This window comes from Mauremys mutica, chromosome 20 (assembly GCF_020497125.1).
Source record: "Mauremys mutica isolate MM-2020 ecotype Southern chromosome 20, ASM2049712v1, whole genome shotgun sequence".
NCBI lineage: Eukaryota > Metazoa > Chordata > Testudines > Geoemydidae > Mauremys > Mauremys mutica.
Window position 1 is genome coordinate 18,248,387 of NC_059091.1, and position 22,839 is coordinate 18,271,225.

Genomic DNA, 22,839 nt, shown 5'->3' on the forward strand with positions numbered 1-22,839 from the left:
CTTGGAGCAGTGTGATGAAGAGGAGACCCACAATGCTGTGCGACGAGGGTGGGGGAAGACTCTTACTTTGATACCCATTGCCCCTGACTCCTAGAACTAGAAGATGGGATGGACCCAGCTATGCCTCACTTCAATCAAAACAAATTCAGGGTTGGAAATGCCCACCTCCCACCGCGATCCCCACCTGCAGTCACTAGGGGTGTCTGCATTGCCATCTAAACATTGGGCCAGGGTATTCAGTGCAAAACGGACTAAGGTGGGGCAATGGAAGCCACTGGCTAACAGCATGAGGCTTCTGAGGCCAACTTCCTGATTATATTGCAGCTCCCAGCTTTGCTGCTTCTATGGAGGCTGTGAGTGAGAGCCACTAGATCACGCTAACATTAAAAGTAGCAGTGGGTTTAGCACAGCCACTTCTGTGCATTAAGTATGTTGCAAAAGGCAAAGCTACGAAGCTAAACTACTACAGCTTAGTCTCCACACTGGCTTTACTCAAGGGGTGATGCTAAACCAGTGCAAACCCCCGGGCAGGCACTTAAATGTATGTAAACCTGGTTTGTATCAACTTAGCTTAAGTCAGTTTTTTCCTGTTTTAACCTATATTGACAAATTGGGTTTGAGTTACGTTTTATGAGTGGCTACATAACAGGTTTGCACTGATTTAACTGAAGTGGTTTTAGTTAAACTGAGGATACTGAGGCCAGTGTTCACACTGGTGTGCATTCCTCTTCTGGGAGCAGGGGTTGAGGGCTTTGAGTTCGTCATGCTATTCTTTAAGTGCCAACCATTCGCTTAGTGCTGTAGAAGATGCAAACTGAAGCGAGAAAGCAAAGTCACAGGAAGGACAAGGCAGGAATAACTAGAAATTCACCCTTGTGTAACTAAACTGCTGTAATTAAACCACTGCACACCTCTGTTGTGATGCAGTGCACCTTAATCTGGTAATTAACGCCTGTGTTAGCACCAGTGCTGCATACCATTAGTGGTTGTGCTGGTGCAGCTACATTGATTTATTTGTATTATTGTAACACCTTGGAACCCCAGTCATGGCTCAGACCCTCATTGTGCTAATTGCTGTACAAACACCCAGCAGAATGATGGTCCCTCTCCCAAAGAGCTCCCCATTTAAGACAGTGGTCCCCAAACTTTTGAGTCAGGCCCCTCCTTCCCCCTGTCCATCCCCCACTGCCCCTCCAGGGCCAGGAGCAGGGCTGCGGCTCTGGGGGGAGGGGGAAGCAGACAGAGTAAGGGGGATGGGGCTGGGGCTACAGCTAGGAGTAGGTCTGAGGCCAGAGTTGTGGCCAGGAGTTGGGCTGGGAGCAGAGCCACAGCTGGGGATGGAGCCATGTCAGGGGCAGACATGGTGCTGGGAGCAGGGCTGGGTGGCGCTCCCTCCTTGCCCCCTGTGGAGGCTGGCCTGGCCCGCCTTGCCCCTACGAACATTCCTCCGTGCTCCCCTAACGGGGAACAGCCCGGAGTTTGGGGACTTCAGATCTAAATAAGAGCCAGCAGATGAATACCAGCCAACAAAGCAGTACAAGGAAACAGGGAGACAGTACTGGACAGCCTGATAGGCAGTGGGCTCAGCACACCAGCAGTCTCCCCAGTGTCAAGGGTTTTGTAGAATTGTGGCAAAGGAGTGTTTGAAGGAGGACAGTGGCTTTGTGGGTATTTACAGAGAACTCCTCCTAAGCCTGGGGGTGGGTGGGGGAGAAAGGGGCTTGCTGTAGTGATCCCCCTCAATTTTGGTTGTGTACAGCCAGCCTCAACTAGGGCCACATTCTCATTTACTCCAGCGCCCCTTTACACCACTGAGGGTGCTCGCTTCATGCTGCCAGCACCGTGTTCAGCAGAGTCAGCCCCATCAGCTCTTCTTAGCTAAGAACTCTCCCTCTTCAGGGGTAGCACAGCAGTGGGGAGTCTGTCACGAGACCACTGGGCCACCCTTGTGGGGGTGAAGGGAGGGTCATGGACTCTTTAAGTCAGATCATGAAAAGTGTGACTCTTGGCTAGAGGAAGATAAAAGTCCCAGGGCAGTTTTCCTGGGCAGTGTCTCTCAATGAAACTAAACAAACCCAACCAGAATGACTCTTGAATTACAGCCCTCAGCCCCAGTGCATTCCTCAATGCCAAGTCCTCTGCCTAAGCCAGGGCTTGCTCAGGAGTCTCCTCTGCTGGAGGAGACCACTATGGCTTCCCTCACCTGGGAGGCTGTAACGATGCTGGTTCTGGCAGAACCCAACTGAAAGTGCCAGTTCAGGACAAATTGCTTAAAGCAGGGCAGTTACAGCCCAAGGCTGGGGTTTTTCCACCTCTAAGGCAAACCAAACCAGCCAGACAAAGAGGACTTTGGTCTCACCCCACTGGCTAACCACAAGTCACCCAAGCAATTCCGTTAGACACTCACCAATGCCACTCATTATGGGGACAAATGGTTATGAAAACCAATACCCCAGTAAAAGAAAAAAGGTTCTCCTGATCCCATAGGACCAAGCCCCAGACCCGGGTCAATATACAAATCAAATCTTACCCACAAATCACACTGTTGCCAATCCTTTAGAATCTAAAATCTAAAGGTTTATTCATAAAAGGAAAAAGATACAGATGAGAGCTAGAATTGGTTACATGGAATCAATTACATACGGTAATGGCAAAGTTCTTGGTTCAGGCTTGTAGCAGTGATAGAATAAACTGCAAGTTCAAAATCAAGTCTCTGGAGTACATCCCCCACTGGGATGGGTCATCAGTCCTTTGTTCAGAGTTCAGTTTGTAGCAAAGTCCCTCCAGAGGTAAGAAGCAGGATTGAAGACAAGATGGAGATGAGGTATCAGCCTTTTATAGTCTTTTCCAGGTGTAAGAACACCTCTTTGTTCTTACTGTGGAAAATTATAGCAAAATGGAGTTTGGAGTCACATGGGCAAGTCCCTGCATACATTGCTGAGTCACACGGTGTATCTGCCTTCTCTCAATGGGTCAATTGTGTAGCTGATGGTCCTTAATGGGCCATCAAGCAGGCTAGGCAGAGGTGACACCAACTTGGCTGGGGTGTCACCCAGAGGCATAGCAGAAGTTTGAAATACAGACAGTATAGATCCAATATTCATAACTTCAACTATAAAAATGATACACATATACAGATAACCAGCAAACCATAACCTTGTCTTAGACACCCTATTTGACCCCTTTTATACAAGATTTGGTGCCATTACAGGACTTTGGTTGCAACAATGATCTATATGGTCCCAGTTCATGTCAATAACGTCACAGAGGCCCAGCTATCAGTACCTCCTCCTATCAGCTTAGCAAGCCACAGCTCACATCTCCTTACCCTGGCAGACCAGCTTCCTTCATTGTGGCCAGAGAAGAGGTTTAACCCCTTCCTGCATGTCCCACACACCCATGTCACATGTGAGGAGAGGTTTGAACCAGGAGAAGGGGCAGTGGGTAGGTGAACCAGGCTGGAGGGTCTGCTGCATACAGAGATGGGAGTGGGAGGAGACGTGGGGCATGAAGGCTGGCATCATTTGTTGAGCTGGTGTGATAAGGTGTAACGTAGCGGTCATCTCGTTAGTACTAATGCTTTACATTTCAAAGTATTTCTCATGCCAGCTGCATACAGCTCCTCTGCAAACACAGCCACCTCTGGGGTGGACAGAGGTAGCTAGGGCAATGAGGGCAAATGTTGGCTAGAGACTGTCACTGAGCCCACTCTTGGTGAAAAGTGCAGTGGTTCTCTTCACCAAGTAGAGGGGACCCCGTGTCTGTACCCTGGTGAACACTAGAGAACCCGATTGCCCTCAGAGAGACAGGGCTAAAGCAACCGTGTGGAGCTGAGAACAGAGGCTTCGAGGGAGGAAACTGAGCTCATCCACCAGGGGCGCAGGCACTGCCAGCTCTCAGCACCATCATGATGAGAATTTAACATTTAGATGGTCATAGCACCTGGAGCCCAATCACATTGGTGCCTTATTACGCTAGGCACTGCACCCACCCACATGCAGAGTAAATGACTCCCATTGGCAGCGTGTACACACCCAAAAATGACCACGCAAAGTAAATGGCCCCATGCACATGCATATGCAGAGTTTATGATCTGCATTGGGTGAGGCAATTTGCACATATGCACAAGGTAAATGACCTTTTGTGCAAGTTTTGCACCAGTCCCTCTGCCCAATACAATATTCTAGGGCCTTTCGATTTCTTACCCATCAGGAAGTCACCAATGCCTGATGTGCATTCTTAGGATCTCTGGAATAGAGGATCCTCCAATCTGGTGACAGAGAGTCAGTGGGAGAGCCAGGAGCCCCTGATTCTCAATCCCTCCCCTCTGCTCTAAGCACTACACCATGCTGCCCCCCCCAGTACAATAAAAGCAAGTCAGGTGACCTAGTTCCCTGTTCTAACCAGTAGAGACATTGTCTCCCAGCGTTGGGAATAGAACCCAGGAGTCCTGGCTCACTGGTGGCACTCATCCTCTTGCTAGCAGGGTGTTCACAGGCCAGTCTGATTTGGAGGGGGTGTTTTGTCCAAACACATCAGTGACCCAATGGACAGGACAGGGTGCTAGGCGTGAGGTCCCCTCTATGTTCTAATCCTGGGCTTTCCACTGACTAACAGTCACTTCCCCCCTGCCTTTCTGTGCCTCAGTTTCCCTAGCTGTAAAATAAGGATAATGTCATTAACTCACTATTCTAAAGCACTGTCTGGCCTGTGCATGAAAACGGGTCTAAAAGGGATGAGCGTTAATATGTTGTATGCCTCCTTGTAAAGCAGGCAAGCGTTTGTGCCAAGGTCAAAGTTGTGGAACCCCAGAGGTCCCCCACTCTCACCACTAGACTGCACTCCCCTCCAAGATCTGAGACTCTAATCCAGGTGTCCTGAGTCCCATCCCTCTGATCTCACTCGATCACACTCTTCTCCCAGAGCTAGAAATGGAACCCAGGAGTCCTGACTCCTATCTCTGTATACTTTAGCTGAAAGACACTGTGGCAAGTGGTAGCCTTATACACAGAAGGGGTAACTGGCACTGAAGCATTGGCAGCGGAAGGTTGGGCAGCTGCTGACAGAGCTGTCTGAGGCATAGGCGGCCCCTTGGGGAATTCACTTCTTTCTAGTAAATCTGATCCCACCAGGCTGTGATCCCAGCCACTGCATGAGGCCCAGAGAGAGAATTCCCATGCAGATGCACATGGAGCATGTTGAAGGTGTTTCCTTTGACATTTTCTTTCCCTCTCCTCTTCCCCCTCTCCCCGCCAGGGCCAAGTCACCCGCGCGCAGGAGGCCGAAGAGAATTACATCATCAAGCGAGAGTTGGCGGTGGTGAAGCAGCAGTGCAGCTCAGCCACGGAGAACCTGCAGAAGGCCCAGAGCACCATCCGGCAGCTGCAGGACCAACAGGTGAGGAAGCAGGCTAGGGTGGGACCATGACACAGGGTGTCAGGTGGCACTAAAAATGCAGGCCTGGGGATTTGCCCTGCTTACTGGAACCCCTGGACTAGACGGGCAAAGCAGCTGTAAGCCCTGATGTGCACCCGCGCAGCTTTCCCTTGGGCAAATAGCAGCTGAGCCCGCCCATGCTAGTGCAGCTGCACATATAGCTGGGTACGATTTAGCCACATGATGCCATCTTGGGATCCTGCATCCCAGATGTTCAGGGAGCTGCCATTTAGCTGCAGCAAGAGAATGTAATATTTGTATTAGGGTAACACCCAGAGACCCTGACTAAAATTGGGGCCCTGTAGTGCCAGGCACTGCACAGACAATCCCTGCCCTGGAACTTACACTCTGATGATGCAAAGGAAGGATTAATAGTCCCATTTTATACCTGGGGAAACTGAGGCACAGAGCTATGCCCCAGAAGCCTTTGGTAGAGCTAGGAATTGAACGTACATCTCCTGAGTTCTAATCCAGCACTTTAACCACAAGTCCATCTTTGGTCTCTGGACAGGGTTTATGGTGGATTGATTTAAATCAAAGTGATTTAAATAATTTATTTTAATCTTGTTTTGGGTTTGCACTTTTTAGTTATTGTTCTAAAGAGATGTTGATTCTCATGGGTTGGTAACCATTAAAACATGTTGATTTGCACGAAACTATAAGCTTTACACTAAACTTGGAACTTCTTTTTGCTAACCAGCAGGATACACTATATTTATACACATTTATTTACACAGTTATAGAGCTTAACATTCATTTATTCAGTCTCTTAATGTTTACTTTTTTATAATGTTATAAAATGGTAAATGATGCATTTATTTTCTACATGATTGATTTTTTATTTGTGAATTTTGTCAAGCTCTATTTGGATAGAAATTGGAGTTTAATTAAAAATGTGCAAAAAGAAGCATTTTAAAAAAAATTAGTTAAATAAAACTACCTTAAATGTGCTACATACATAAGAAAAACAAGTTAATCAAAACACATTTTGCATTTAAAACTAACTGATTTATTGAACAAAGAAAGTATCTGATAATGAGTTGAACTAACTGCTTCTGGTAAACATGTCCTTCAAGATTTTAATATGCAGTGTATGTAAAGCTTGTCTCTCACCAACAGTAGTTGGTCCAATAAAAGATATTACCTCACCCACCTTGTCTCGTCGAGATTTTAGAACCAGTAGATCTCATCCTCTAACATCTAGTTTTTATTCATAGTTTGAAAAAGGTAAACAAGCTTTCCTCCTTTTTCAACTCCGAATTGGTTTCTTAACTTTCAATGAACTAGTCCTTGAACTGAACTAGAATAAACTGAAATCAAGAAAATATTCTCTTTGCACCTGTAGAAGAAGCTACTGCTGTCAAAAACTCATTTAGCACTTCAGCAAACTCTGGTTGCAGGTGCTGAGCCAAGTGTCTTCCACCACTTCAGTGGTTTGACTTTCTTTAAAACTTTAGCAGCAAACTTGTACTGCTTAATTTAAATGTTTTATTTAATTTAAACTATTTTAATAGATTACAGTCAGTTTAGGCCTTAACATATATTGCTATAACTTCAATTTTTAATTTTAAATAGGTTCATTTTTAAAAGGAAAAATATGTACTTTAAATTTTTAAAAATGCAATATATGTTTTGAAAAATCAGTTGGTTTTTATTTTTATTTTTTTTAAATCATTGTTGGTGCCTCTGCTGGTTCCACCTTGGTCACTGTTGTCTATAGTCAAACACCCCTTCTTGCAAGAAGCAGTGGAGGTGAGCTTGTGGATTTCAGCAGTGGCCCCGGAGATGAGTGATGTAGCAAAGGTTGCTTTGGTGTTACACTGAATCCAGACCAGAGCCGAAATTCAAAGCTTACCCTAACAAACAGCTGGAGTGTGCCCTTCAGCAGGGAGTCCCCTCTCGGGGACTGCGCTTGCTATAACACAGTTAATATCCGTACTGTGAAAATAACTAGAAAGGAATGACGCAGGACGGCCTTGTAGTTAAGGCCCTGGGCTGGGACTCGGATCTAGATTCCATTCTCAGCTTTGCCACTGACTCGCTGTGTGAGCTTGGACAAGTCCTTGCGTGTCTCTGGGCCCCAGTTCCCCACCTGTAAAAGATGGATAACAATGCTCCCTTCCTTTGTCTGTTCAGGCTCTGAGCTCTTTGGGGCATGGACTGTCTCTCGTTCTGTCTCTGTGCAGCAATGGGGCCCTGATCTCAACTGAGCTTTCTAATTGCTGCTACAATAACTTGGGACATGTACTGTTGACAGCTGTGGGCATTAGAGCTGCTGCGAAGTCAGGGCTGAACCACTAAGTGGAGGTTACAGAGATGAAAGCAAAAGCAAAGCAAAAGCTAAGTGTGTGTGGGAGGGGCGCTTGGTGGCTCTGATGGTCTCACTCACACACACACTCCCATGTAAAGGTTACCATGTGCGCATTGCTGAGAGCCCAATCTCTTTGCCACCTGTTGCCTGTCTTCGACAGAAGCTTTTTGATCAGGGAGGGCTTCTTATGAATCTCACAGGTGTCCTTGCAAGTGGGAAAAACGGCCAAGCAGTAGGTTGTTTTTTCTTGGGTGGGGGGAGGGCTTTGAATCCCCCCCTTCTGTGTGCAACTGAAGTCTCTGGTATTTTACCCCATCAAAAAATACAGAGCTCTCACCAAATGGAGCAAACAAACAGTGAAAGCTCTCCAGGAGAGAATGCAGGGCTGTGTGGTTACAGGGAGAACAATAGTGCCTAGAAAGCAGAGCTGCCTACCGTGGATGGGCAGAAAAAAAGAACCTAGAGGTTTGTCTGCTTCATGAGCAATTCTGATTCATCCAAAACAGGTTCTTTGTGGGAAGAAAGGGCTGGTCTTCTGGTGAGAGCACGGAACTGGGACTCAGGACTCCTGGGTGCTGTTCCTGGCTCTGCGTGGGGAGTGGGAACTAGTGAGTTAGCAGGGGCCTGGGAGGTAGGACTCTTGGGTTCTATTCCTGGTTTTGCCACTGACTGTGTGACCTCAGGCAAATCTCAACACCTCTCTCTGCCTCAGTTTCCGCAGCTGCAAATGAGGATAACAGTTCTCTACACAACAGGAGCATTGTAATACTAAGTTACTTAACGTCTGTAAAACATGTTGGGCTGTTGGAGTGGGAGACAGGCAGTGTGTTGCTGTTAAATGCGGAGTGTGTTGAAGCACAGTGTTACACTAGAAATGTCTCTTCCATTCCATGTGCAACTGACTCATTTCAGAGGTACAGTCCTACAGAGGAGAAGTCTGATGGAAGCCATAGACCCCAGGGTAGGGAACTGATAGCTGGAGAGGGATAACTGTTAGCCTCTGGGCATAAACCAAAGGTGCCAGTTCACATGGACTGTCCCATATCAGAAGTCTTTTGCAAATGGGCTGAGTGAAATGAGGGAGTCTCCTCCCACCTGACCTTTGTGCGTCAGAGAGCTCTTCTCTCTTGGGCAGCTCCAGGGACATCTCAGGCTGCTAAGCAAAGCTCCAGACCATCCAGGGGAAGAATCCTACACTAGCTGAGGGGAGGATGAGAAGCTGTGACCCATCTTTAATTCGCCAGTCCTAGGGGAATTCACAGCTAGATTGATTCTGAGTTCAGCTTCTGAGAAGACAGGGCTTTGCCACACCAAATCAGAACATTAGCCCATCTACTGTGGCAGAGGCCACTACACGAGGCATCAGAGCAGCCTCTCCTTTGGACCATCAGTGGTGACAGCCCTTCCTGGCAGTTCTTTTGAGATCCAGATGGTGGCTGAGGAGGGGAATTGGAAGTGGGGAGCTGGGTCTCCGGAGACTGAAAGAACTGGAGAACCACAGCTTCATAGAAAGCGGAACCATCTCACACACACCCCCATGCCTCCTGCCTCCTTCCTCCTTAATGCACCTGGTCAATTCCACAGTGCTGCAGATGCGTGGTGGTGGGAGATTCCTTCCTGAGCCCATACCGGTAATCAGTGTGTGTCCCCAGCACAAGATCTGATAAACCCCATCATCTCCGTTCACATGGCAACGGCCGCAAAACTCTCCAGCCTGTCTTTAAACAAGCTATGCTATCAGGCTGTAACCTCCCCCTCCCACTGGCTGGAAATATGCAGGGTGATCACGGACAAGCCCTCCTAGGGCCCATCTAGTCCATCCACCCATAGAGGCCAGGGCAGGGGACCGAGGTCCCCATATCATGTTCCCCTTGGCAGGGACGGTTCCCTCCCTCACCCTAGCAGCATATTCCTCTCCTGTGGGGTGCTCTCATTGCAGTTGCAGTCACTCAGCATGAGGGGAACTGGTTGAGGAGGGTTCTTGCTTCACTGATGGGGGATGACGGTTCTGCCATTCAAGCTTGGTGCTGGGTAGGGTTGGAGTGGATCTGGGTTAAGCTTTGAGGCCAAACGGGTGCCAGGGCTAGACCTCAGATGCTACAAATTGCCACTGACTCTGATGCAGAATCCCATCAGCCGGGGATCTGGCCCTATTGACTCCAATGGAGTGATGCTGGTTTATACACCAGCCGGGGATTTGGCCCCATTGACTCCAATGCAGCGATGGCCATTTGCGCCAGGGATCTGGCCCTAAAACTCTGATTCCAGGGTGCTGAGATCTCACCCCCTGCTGGCGCAAGTCTCCTGTCCCAACCAAAGCAGAACCGGAAATTAGGCCGCTTTTGGTTTTGGATCCAACCTAAAACCGCAGCTACAGAGGGGTGGTTTTGAATGCGAGGCCTCCAATCCAAAGCGCTCCAAAATTCAAAGGGTGTTGGGTTGGAGGTTGCATCTGGTTGCAAGGAAGGGTCTCCACCCCTCCTCCCATGGGCTGGATTGGATCGCGTTTAATTCCCCCCCAGAAAACAAGCTGGTGTTTATCTGATGAACTGCCAACAGCTGCGATAGCACAGACGGTTACAGTGGGTAGGAGCTGTGCCAGCGCTCCCCCGGCCTTTCCCCCAGCGGAGGTTGCTGTGGTTGAGGCGTGCTCTGGAGAGTAGCACTCTGCTCAGATTGGGTGGGGTGGGGGGTGAGATTGAAGAGCCAGCTGGATCCCGCCACAGGAGAGCCTACAGCAGCCAGCAACGGTATCCCCGCCCAGCTACCCTCCTTGGGGCCCCAGGGTGTCACATAAGCAGCCTCATGGCCTGCCGCCTCCTTGGAGCGTGCCTAGTCCCCGCCAGAACTGTGGCCACTGGAGAAAAGGTTCAGAAGAAGATCTAGAGCAGCCACCACATTCAGGTGCTAGGTGTCTAACCCCATCAGGCAGTGCACAGTACAGTGACGGGAGTTGGGTCCATTTGTTCCCACAGGTCAGCAGGGATTGACAAGGCAGCAGTCAGCTGGCTCTTAGGAATCAGCTGCCCAGGTGTTATGTTAATGGGCCCCCAGAAGCTGAATCCTGAACAGTTTGGTCCAATGTGAAGCCTTAAGGAGAAATCTCGGAGCATGCTGCTAGGGGATACTGTGCTGGCCTTCCACGGGCTACCTAGGCACTCTAGATTTTTTGATGGACGAGAACTTAGAAATTAGCTGACAGGAGCACTGCATCTAATTCCTACATCAAAGAAAGAAAACACATATGCAAACACCAAGTAAAGCCGTATTTTCAGTGTATATGTAAATTTAGAACAATCAGGGAATAATACAGCAAGATATTCCCAATCCGAGCCTTGAGGTGGAGTCGAACTGTTCGGCTGTGTTCTGCCATTAAACCAGTGGTCCCCAGCCTTTTCGTCCGAAGGCTTATGGACATTAAAGATCCTCTGGCCCTTTCTGCAAAAGTGGGAGCGTTAACTCTGGTGCCCAGCTTCATTCACCTCTTACAACCTTCAGCTGTAGCATTGCTGTACATCTGTTACCCAGTGCCACATACCACCCCAGAGCTGCTGCACTGCAATGATGGGCACAGTAGTCACTTCAGAGGGCACGTCTATAGGAAGAGAGACTCCAGATCTGGGCAGCGAGTTGGGGGTGTCTCAAAGAGTGGCAGGGAAGGTGAGCAGAGCTGTCTGATCATGGGTGCAGCTTAACATTGCGCTGGGCCCCCAGAGTGCAGATCTGTGTCTGTAATCCTGCAATCTGCCTTCCTTCCCCCCCACCCATCAATGCTCCTCGGCCCTGCCCTACAGGGCTGCAAGGAGAGTTCCTTCCAGCGGCCTCTCACGTTGTCCTGCACTGAATATGGGGCGCAATTGTGGTTAAAAATTGGCGCTGTGTGCTTGAGCATGTCTCCCCCTAGAGGCTGGCCCCTTCAACGAAAACAGCCTTGCTCTCGCTAGAGGAGTCCCTCACTTGGTAGAGGCCTGTGGTTTCAGTGCTAAAGATCCCCTCCCTGGTTAACAATGCCTGGTTTGGATTTTTTTGCTTCCTCACAGGGAAACCCCCGGTTCACAGAGGAGTTTGTGAATCACCTGGAAACAGAGCTGGAGCAATCACGTCTGAGGGAGACGGAGACACTGGGCGCACTCAAGGAGATGCAGGACAAAGTGCTGGACATGGAAAAGGTGTGTGTGGAGAGGGAGAAATCCCTGCTCCAGCATCGTTTAAATATGCAGTGGGAGTCATGGGGGGAGCAGCTTGTGCCCCTACAACTTGCTGTGGGTCTGTTATTTTTATAGCATGGGTTGTAAAACCGAGGCCTCTGATGGCTTCAGGGTCATTAAAGATCCCATGATGCTTTCCATAAAAGTGGAGCTGTTAGCCCAGCCCTCCTGGGCCAGTACCATAGAAGGGTTGGTTTGAGCATTGGCCTGCTAAACCCAGGGTTGTGAGTTCAATCCTTGAGGAGGCCATTTAGGGAACTGGGGTAAAAAACTGTGTGGGGATTGGTCCTGCTTTGAGCAGGGGGTTGGAGTAGATGACCTCTTGAGGTCCCTTCCAACCCTGAGATTCTGTGATTCTAAGGATTCTGCCTACGTAGACCCTCTCCTCCCCGTAGTTTCAGCTGGATGTGGGATTTTCCATCCTCATCTGATCTGTAGTTAAATAGCTGCTGTGTCCCCCGAGAAATGGGCGTATTTCAGTGGGGAGTTAAGTGAACCCTGTGTAGTTTGCAGAGTGCATTGGGGTCTTTCAGGGTGAAAGGCATAAGGGATCAGATGCTCAGCTTCTGTAAATCAGCATAGTGCCATTGACTTCAGTGGAGATAAGGCAGTTGATGCCATTTGGGGATCTGGCCTGAGATATTCACTGTGGTGCTACTGATCTGTGCCATGTGGATTTAGGCTGGTGAAGTACATGGCCTGATGTTTAATTGTACTTCACAATCCTAAGCAAAGGAAGTCCTGAGCTAGACTCAGCTTTCCTTTTAGTGGGACCTGAATCAAATTGACAGCAGCTGCTGTGCGTATCATAGTGATTAAAGTGTGTGGGGGGCCTTCAAGCATTTGCATGTGCATGAGGAGTTGAAGATAAGCTGTGTTCCCAGAGGGCAGGGGTTCTCAAGCTTCATTGCACCGCGACCCCCTTCTGACAACAAAAATTACTACACGACCGTAGGAGGGGGGACCGAAGTCTGAGCCCAGCCAAGCCCCACCACCCCAGGGGTGAAGCCAGAGGGCTTCAACTCCAGGTGGGGGGGCTGTAACCTGAGCCTCGCCGCCAAGGGCTGAAGCAATTCTAACGCCAGCCCTGGTGACCCCATGAAAATGGGTTTGCGACCCACTTTGGAATCCTGACCCACAGTTTGAGAACCGCTGCCTGAGTGCCTTTCAGCCTGAAGGATCCCACAGCACTTAGCTTCGTGTGCAGAGATCACACCTACCCCATTGAAATGCAGCCACCTTTTGAGGGTGGAGCATTTGTTCAATGGCACCAAGCAACACTAAGGGAGAATTTAGGACAGGAAGTGAAGAAGAATCCCAGTCATGACCTGTGCAGCCTCTGGCACAATGGGGCTCTGATCTCACCTGGGCTTCTGAAAGGCAGTGCTTCCATTGGTACAGCGCCCCCGGGTGTTCCTTGGTGGTTTCCCATCCAAGTGCAAAGTTGGGCTGATGCTGCCTGACTTGATCACAGCACAAGGCTGCTTGTGTCTGCTTTTTGTGACTCTTACTTTATTTGCCTCACTCAGGCTGCAGTATCTCTAGTACATCTTCTGTTGAATCCATGTCACTAGCAGAGAGAGGCAGTGTGGGCCATGCATAGGAGGAGTCAGGAGACCTTTGAGCGTTTTCTCAGCTCTGCCACTGACTTGCTGTCTGGCCTTGGGCAAGTCATTTCCCCTCTCTCTTTCCGTGGGATCCCTGAACTCAGTCAAGACTTCTGGATGCTGCTATAAATTAGTAACTGGTGGCTGTTTTTGCTCAGCCTGAATCCTCTGCTGAGAACAGGGTTGTATCACACACACCCTCCTCGACTGTTTGGGGGTCATATTAAGAAGGCTTCCGACCCTGCACAGCATCCATCTGGACCCATTCAGTGTCCCCATGGACACTGAACCCAGGCAGGGATCTCATGCAGACAAGATTTTATGCCCACGTTTCTTTTTCCTTGGCCATCCTGCAATAAGTGATTGTACATTTGATTTATTTTTTCCTTTGCGGTCGCAACTGGGATTAGATTTGAAAACCTCTGAAGATGGTTATCAGAGCGTGATTAAAAATAAAAGCAGCTAGATAAACCCTCCCCTTCCAGAAAAGGCCTTGCCTTGTAACCATTTCCTTCCTGCATGGTTGTAAGTTGCACGCCAGCGCACTTTTGTGCTTCGCAAAACCAGACCAGGTCTGTCTGCAAAGCCTGGCAATGGGAAGGTTATGCATCTACTGCCGGGTCAGTTTCAGGCTTGGGCAGTAATCTTATGGGAGCAGGAGAGGGGCAGTTCAGAGGGGGAACATGGTTCTAGTGGAACTCTCACACAGCAGACCTGACCCAAAGCCAGCAGACTTAACTACTGAGTGGGAGATTGGTGCAAATCCAGTTTATATCACAAAACCCACCTGTCGGCACTAATCTGCTCCCTCTCAAAGAGCGTTGGAAGAAAGGCCAAGAGCTAAGGGGCCAGGGGGACAGAGCTCCCCTTGCATCAGGGTCACCGGTTACACCATGACCTGCTCACTGTGTTGGGGCCAAGCCCGACCTGGTTGCAGATCTGGTTAACATGGCAGAATACGTGCTCCCTGGCCGTTTGCTGGTGCCGTTCTGATCCTGCTGAGAGCAAGGGCGGTAGGAGGGAAGGAGTTAACTATCCAAGGCTTCTTGTCCCAGGCTGGGGTTGTCTCCTCCAATGGGCTCACTGAGGGGGATAGGAGCTGGCTGTATTGGAGCTGGCACGATCAGACTGGAGTATACAATAGTGCTCCGCCAGCTGTACTGTGCAAATTCAGGTCCCAGCCTCCCCAGTCCAGTGGGGTCTGTAATGTTCCCGAATGCACTCAAGCCTCCTTTCAGGGGAGAGTAGGGGCTGGGTTCAGGATATGAAGCCTTCAGCGTTAGTGGGAAGGGAAAAAGGCGAGGAGTGGCCTCCTCAGCGGACACTTAGGTCTGGTCTACACTACGGGGGGGGTCGAACTAAGGTACGCGACTTCAGCTACGCGAATAGCGTAGCTGAAGTCGAACTACCTTAGTTCGACTGACTTACCCGTCCAGACGCGGTGGGGGCGAACTCCGTGGCTCCAAGGTCGACTGCATCACCGCCGTTCGCGGTGGTGGAGTTCCGGAGTCGACCGGAGCGCGTGGGGAGTTCGAACTATCGCGTCTTGATTAGACGCGATAGTTCGAACTCTGAGAAGTGGAACTCACCGTGTCAACCCGCGCGGTAAGTATGGACCTACCCTTAGTAAAGCGAAGCAACCTCAGCTAAGTAGGTTGAGTCCAGTCCTGTACATGGGACTCCCCCATTGGATGCAGATGGGGCTGAATGCCACAGAGACTCACAAGAGGGTGCCAGGGGTCACAGCCCAAGAGCCAAAGGTTCCCCTCCTCCGCCACACAGCATGACTCATCCATCAAGGGCCCCAATCTGAGCACCTCACAGTTACCTATTGAATTAATCCTCCCAGCACGGCAGGGAAGGATCATCATCCCGATTGGCCTGAGGTCACCCAGGGAAAGCTGGGAATTGGCGTTTCTATTATTAGTATTATTATTTTTTAGGTATCGTACAGTAGCATCTGTCATGGCCCAGGACCTCCTTGCCAGGGGCTGTACAAACACAGAACAGAAAGACAGTCCCTGCCCCAAAGTTGGAAATCTGCTAAGTCTCAGTCTAGCGCCTTAATCGTAGGACCATCCTTCCTCTCTGCCTTGCAGCCTTGCTGCGATCTAGCCAGAGACTGGGCCCAAATAACCCCCCCTCCCCCATTATAAGTCCTCCAGACATTGGGGGTGCTTGAAGTCTGATGACAGACCTGGATCTAAATGCTGCAAAGGATCCCTGTCCTTATAGCAGGCTGACCCCAATGCCAGATCCCCAGCCCTCCACTTTTGGGGGTGGTCTGCCCGGATCTGAATTTCTGTACCTTACATCTAACCTCCAGCTTCTCTAGCTCAGGCTGAGCTGATGCTGGAGAGCCTCATCTTAGCTGATCAGCGCTGTGAGAATCAAGTCCTCCCACCCTTTTAACACCCCGCCAGGCCCCGAACCAGCCCTTCCTGCTGCAGCTTGCACTGCTGCGACCACACTGGAGCAGCATGTGAGAAAGCCCATGGGGGCTAGAGAGCTCAAAGAATGACTCAGGGCCTCACCCTCCACCCAACACATCAGTGTGAAAACCCCTGAGGCGTGGGGTGAGGAAAGAGCCGGACCACATGTAGCCCCATGTGTTTGTGTGTGACACTACTGCTGGGTCCCCATTTGTCCTAGGAACAAGAAGCCCCCAGTGTTTATTTGACTAACGGATGTTGCAGTCTTACCAGACAGATGTGTGATTGCTCCATTTTAAGTGAGGTCACCACTTCCCCCCTCTCCCATTACACACACACACATCTGTCCTCTCTCCCGATGGTCCCATGAAGCAGAGGGAGAAAGAGGAGCAGCTGCTTCTGCTCGGGACAGACCACTTTGCACACAGTTGGTGGCAGGATGGTGTTTTCTCACTGTTGATTGATACTATGGATTGACCTACAGGCTGCAATCGGTGACCAGGGCCCCATTGTGTCATGCGCTGTGCACACACAAGACTAAGATGTGCAGCACCTAGCACAATGGGGTCCTGCTCCATGCCTGCAGCTCCTAGGTGCTACCGTGGTGCACCAAATAAATAACACCACCTGTCCCTGCTCCTAGGAGTTTGCCATCTAAGTATAAGATGAGGGATGGCAGGTATATAGAGAGGGACAAGGGGGGAACCCAGTGACACTTGAGGTGGTTATGATTAGTGTCATGAGACGAGATCAGTATAAGCCAGGGAGCTTCTAGGAGTATTCAGCCCAGGCAGGTGAAGGGGATGACTGTGATTGTCTTCTAATGTGATATGAACCCCAGGGTTCATGGTGGGTGCAGGGCCCGTGGACCCCCCAGCACCAGTTCAGAACAGATGAACTTGCAATCACTAAATTTTACCCGGGCTCCCCCCCCCCCTTGCGCTTCCCCTGCAGCTGCCAGCATGTGATTTCTGCTCCAGCAGAGGTGAGATAACACCTCATCTGATTGCTTTCCTGCTGAGCGTGGGGGCGGTATCTGAAACCCACTGGAAGCCTCCCCCTGCCTGTGCTGTGTATGTGAATCACTCAGCAGTCACAGAGCTCCTTGGGTGGCTTTGTCTGCACTGGCAGCCAGAGCCTCCGCTGCTGTAAATAGGTGCAGCTCTATGGACTCCTATGGAGCAGCCCTGATTTATACCAGCCAGGGATCCGCTCCTGGGATTTCAGCCATGGGTTCAAACCCAGCATAAAGATGGTTTCCACCAGCACAGCTCCCCCTCGTGTAAAGCCAAGATGAGCTCCACCAGGTCTGCCCTTGTGATCCACACTGTTGCAGCTTCCGCAGGCTGAAACCACAGTGTAGACAAGTCCTCAGCTCACTGCTCCCTAGCGTGTCATAGAAAAGCCACTTGGTTGGCCACCCTTTCCAACAGTGCCCAAGGGCTGATGAGAGTTCAGAGGGGCGCTGCTCGGGCTGGGCCTTTTTCCTTCTGTAGCTGGGGGTTTGCAGAGCGCGCTCGGCCCTGCTGCAGTTGTTATAGTCAAGAAGTGGGTGTAAACGTGAGCCCCTTCTTGCTACCCAGGCTGGCTTGTCCCTTTACAGCAGTGGGGCTCTACGGACTCCAGTGGAATTCCATCATTGTGAGCAGAGAGCCAGACCCCAGGTCTCCGGCCCACTCTGATCTCCCCACTTTGTGCTGCTCCGGACAAATCCCAGGAGACAACATCTGTCCCATCTAGAGCCTGTCCCATCTCCTGAACCGTCAGCCAGTGGTCTGGCTTCTCTAGAACAGCCACCGTGTTGGGGACTTCGCTTCCAGCAGGGTCAGGTCCAAACTTGGCTCTCTCTAGATGGGACCGGGTTGTGTCCCCACCATGCCAGGGCTAGAGCTGCCCATTAGGCCATGCTGCTGTCCCTTCGTGTCAGGAGATCCCACCAGTAGGAAGCTTGGAGCCACCTGGGATATTCTTCTTTGCCCTCTGCTTACAGCCGGGGTGGAAGTGGGGCCTGCTGAACATCAGGGGGTGAGGGTGGCCTTGGGGTTTCAGGGAGCTGCTTCCAGGAGCTAGCTGGGGGTCACTCAGAGTAGCATGTCACTCTGCACCCCTGCAGCACTTGCAAAGGCTCCAACCCTAGCCCCAGATTATCTGAGTGTGGGGCTGTGGAGCTCGTTCCCTGCCCGTGCCCACAGAGCCTGGATGTGGAAAGGTGAGCAGCACAGTGCAGTGGTCAGAGCAGAGAAGCCTGTGCTGCTGAGGTCCCAATCTGACTCCCTCTGCCCTCACCTCCCTGCAGAAGAACAGCTCGCTGCCCGACGAGAACAACGTGGCCCGTTTGCAGGAGGAGCTCAAGGCATTGAAGGTACGCGAGGTGGCGGCGCTGAGCTCACTCAAGGACCTACAGCTGCAGGTGAAGGATCTCAACGACAGCTGGCAGGTAAAGCCCCCTTCCCCATCGGCTCCCCTCAGCACCAGGCCAGCTACGCATCCCCAACCCCAGCACATGGGCAGAGACAAACCCCCACCAGAGATATGTCTAATTAGCGAAAAGAACAGGAGTACTCTAAGGTGCCACAAGTACTCCTGTTCTTTTTGCGGATACAGACTAACACGGCTGCTACTCTGAAACCTGTCTAATTAGCGATTATCTTTGAGAACTCATGGAGGACAGAGGAGGTCTCAGAGGACAGGAGAAGGGCTAACACAGTATCTGTCTTTAAAAGGGGAACACAGAGGACCAGGGAATGATAGAACACTCTAACTTTGGTACCTGGAAAGATACTGGAACAAACTATTAATCAATTTGTTAGCACCTAAAGGATAATAGGGTAATAAGTAATAACCAACAAACAGTGCCAAACCAACCTAATTTCCTTCTTTGACAAGGTTACTGCCTAGTAGATGCAGGAAAGCTGTAGACGTGATATTGTGATGGGTTAGACCCCCCCTTTGGGATGTCACCTGATGTACTGGGGTCTCACTGAGCCTCTCCTGCTCCACCAGCCTGGATTTCCTCTCCCTGTTTTGCTGAATGAGGCTCTCCGGCCTCTTGCAGCACACACACACACACATAGATGGGTAGGACCACCCCCAGCTGCAGACACCGACTGAAGTCAGCTCTGTGTGAGAGGATTCACCCACCACTCACGTGCACACTCCTTGTGGGGGAATAAACCCAAAACAATACGAAGATTGCCTACTATCTGGCGGGCATTCCCCCAAGTACACATGTAGTTGTAATTGTTACATAGTCAATATTCCTAACTTCAGGTACAGAAACGATACGTACGTACAGATTGGATAATCACATTCAGTAGATCATAATCTTTCCAATGATACCTCACATGAACCATCTTGCATAAAGTATATCGTAATCATGCCATATTTGTTTCATAACCATATTTCTATGAAGAGTATGGGGTGTAACATCACAGATATGTCTTGATTTTAGTAAGGCTTTTGACAATCTCAAAAGGCATTCTTATGAGCAAACTAAAGAAGTGTGGTCTAGATGAAATTGCTATAAGGTGGATGCACAAGTGGTTGAAAGACTGTAACTCAAAGAGTAGTTATCAAAAGTTCACTGTCAAACTGGGAGGACGTATCATGTGGGGCCCCGCAGGGGTCAGTCTTGGGTCCAGGACTGGTCAATATTTTCATTACTGACTTGGATAATGGAGTGGGGAGCATGTTTATAAAACTTGCAGAAGTCGCCAAGCTGGGAAAGGTGGCAAGCACTTTGGAGGACAGGTTTAGAATTGAAAATGACCTTGACAAATTTGTTGAAATCCAACCAAGACAAGTGCAAAGTACTGTACTTGGGAAGGAAAAATCAAACACATAAATACAAAATGGGGACTGACTGGCCAGGTTGTGGTACTACTGAAACGGTTCTGGGGTTTATGGTGGATCACAAATTGAATATGAGCCAACAATGACTTTGAGGATGTCAAGTATCAGAGGGGTAGCCATGTTAGTCTGGATCTGTAAAAGCAGCAAAGAATCCTGTGGCACCTTATAGACTAACAGACGTTTTGGAGCATGAGCTTTCGTGGGTGAATACCCACTTCGTCGGATGCATGTAGTGGAAATCTCCAGGGGCAGGTATATATATGCAAGCAAGAAGCAGGCTAGAGATAACGAGGTTAGTTCAATCAGGGAGGATGAGGCCCTCTTCTAGCAGCTGAGGTGTGAAAACCAAGGGAGGAGAAACTGGTTTTGTAGTTGGCAAGCCATTCACAGTCTTTGTTTAATCCTGAGCTAATGGTGTCAAATTTGCAGTTGAACTGAAGCTCAGCAGTTTCTCTTTGAAGTCTGGTCCTGAAGTTTTTTTGCTGCAGGATGGCCACCTTAAGATCTGCTATAGAATGGCCAGGGAGGTTGAAGTGTTCTCCTACAGGTTTTTGTATATTGTTATTCCTAATATCTGATTTGTGTCCATTTATCCTTTTCCGTACAGACTGTCCAGTTTGGCCGATGTACATAGCAGAGGGGCATTGCTGGCATATGATGGCATATATTACATTGGTGGACGTGCCCGTGAATGAACCGGTGATGGTGTGGCTGATCTGGTTAGGTCCTGTGATGGTGTCGCTGGTGTAGATATGTGCACAGAGTTGGCATCGAGGTTTGTTGCATGGATTGGTTCCTGAGTTAGAGTTACTATGGTGCAGTGTGCAGTTACTGGTGAGAATATGCTTCAGGTTGGCAGGTTGTCTGTGGGCGAGGACTGGCCTGCCACCCAAGGCCTGTGAAAGAGTGGGATCATTGTCCAGGATGGGTTGTAGATCCCTGATGATGCGTTGGAGGGGTTTTAGCTGGGGACTGTATGTGATGGCCAGTGGAGTCCTGTTGGTTTCTTTCTTGGGTTTGTCTTGCAGTAGGAGGCTTCTGGGTACATGTCTGGCTCTGTTGATCTGTTTCCTTATTTCCTCGTGCGGGTATTGTAGTTTTGAGAATGCTTGGTGGAGATTTTGTAGGTGTTGGTCTCTGTCTGAGGGGTTAGAGCAGATGCGGTTGTACCTCAGTGCTTGGCTGTAGACAATGGATCATGTGGTGTGCCCGGGATGGACGCTGGAGGCATGAAGGTAGGCATAGCGGTCGGTAGGTTTTCGGTATAGGGTGGTGTTAATGTGACCATCGCTTATTTGCACCGTGTTGTTAGGAAGTGGACCTCCCGTGTAGATTGGTCCAGGCTGAGGTTGATGGTGGGGTGGAAACTGTTGAAATCGTGGTGGAATTTTTCCAGTCTCCTTCCCATGGGTCCAGATGATGAAGATGTCATCAATGTAGCGTAGGTAGAGAAGGGGCGTGAGTGGACGAGAACTGAGGAAGCGTTGTTCCAGGTCAGCCATAAAAATGTTGGCATATTGTGGGGCCATGCGGGTGCCCATAGCGGTGCCATTGGTCTGGAGGTATATATTGTCATCAAATTTGAAATAGTTGTGTGTGAGGATAAAGGCACAGAGCTCAGCAACCAGTTGTGCTGTGGCATCATCGGGGTACTGTTCCTGACAGCTTGTATTCCATCTGTGTGTGGGATGTTTGTGTAGAGAACCTCTACATCCATGGTGGCTAGGATGGTGTTTTCTGGAAGGTCACCAATGCATTGTAGTTTCCTCAGGAAATCATTGGTGTCACGGACATAGCTGGGAGTGCTGGTGGCATAGGGTCTGAGTAGAGAGTCCACATATCCAGACAGTCCTTCAGTGAGAGTTCCAATGCCCGAGATGATGGGGCGTCCAGGATTTCCGGATTTGAGGATGTCAGTTACTTAGCCAGAGGTTATGGGTCTGTTCCAGGAGTGGATGGGTGAGGTTCTGTGGCCTGCAATGTACAGGAGGTCATAGGTGCTGACTTGGTTTTGCCAGTGGGTGCCCCGTCTGGGCTCTGCCCCCTTCCCCAAGGCCCCACCCCCACTCCACCTCTTCCTGCCCCCGCTCTGCCCCATCCCCCTACACCACCCTGAACGCCTCCTGCCTGCCATCCCCCTCCCCTAAATGCCTCCCACCTGCAGCTCACTCCTTTCTGCCCCCTCCTGCCTTAAGGGTGAGTTGAATGTGCTGGAGGGGGGCTCTGCCCGTTTTGAGGGGAGGCTATTTTCAGCATATTTAGACACTTTCATTCTAGTTACTGAATGTGTGTCTATCATTGGTATCTCCTGATGTTTCCCACTTCTTGCTCTCCCACTGTGTCCCTTTTCCCAGCTCTCTCTCTGCTCCCCATCTCCTGGTGGCTCTGTTTAGTGCCAACTCCCTCCCACACACTCAAAGCAGCTCCGTCTCCCCCGCTCCAACCCCCTCCTCTGCGGCCAGCCCAGAAACTGCCCCCCTGAGACAGAGAGAGAAATGTAATTCAGCAGCCCAGCATAGAAATGGCCCATTCATTCATCCTGCTGTGTGGCTGCTGTGTCGCTCCAGCTCCTCCCAGTCCCCAGGGCTGCAGCCCAGCCCCGCTTTGAAGCTCGCTCCTGACTCCCTCACACGCGTTGCAACTTTTGTGGGAGGGGAGCCCCTGGTGGGACCATGGCCAAAGGCGAAGGGGTGGGAGTTGCTTCCTCCACCGGGCTGCAGCAGCCCAGCACCCTGAAGCAAGAGGAGCTCAGGTGTACCAAGCTGAAGCAAGGCAGCATCTCCCGACTTGAAGCTGATACAGGGGGATGGATGCAACGGAAGGAATTCCCTGGGAGCTGGAGTGCGGGGGTGGATCCCGGGGAAGGAAATCCATCCTTCCTGATGCGGGGAGGAGAAGACGCTGATCTGGAGCAGAGGGGGATAAACTTCCTCTCTGGGAGGAAAAGCGCCTCAAGCAGGCTTGATCTGGGCAGGGGGGATAGCTGTGGGCTG

General features: G+C 50.3%; 1 protein-coding gene across 5 annotated transcripts in view; it reads left to right on the forward strand.

Moving 5' to 3' along the window:
- The window catches only part of EVI5L (ecotropic viral integration site 5 like), a 76,716-nt gene that overhangs the window by 39,972 nt on the left and 13,905 nt on the right, over positions 1–22,839 (forward strand). For all 5 annotated transcript variants that reach the window (XM_044994847.1, XM_044994845.1, XM_044994848.1 and 2 more), the window contains 3 exons: positions 5,257–5,397; positions 11,788–11,916; positions 18,291–18,431. In XM_044994847.1, the coding sequence (XP_044850782.1) occupies positions 5,257–5,397; positions 11,788–11,916; positions 18,291–18,431 (411 nt within the window). The remainder of the gene's footprint in view (positions 1–5,256; positions 5,398–11,787; positions 11,917–18,290; positions 18,432–22,839) is intronic.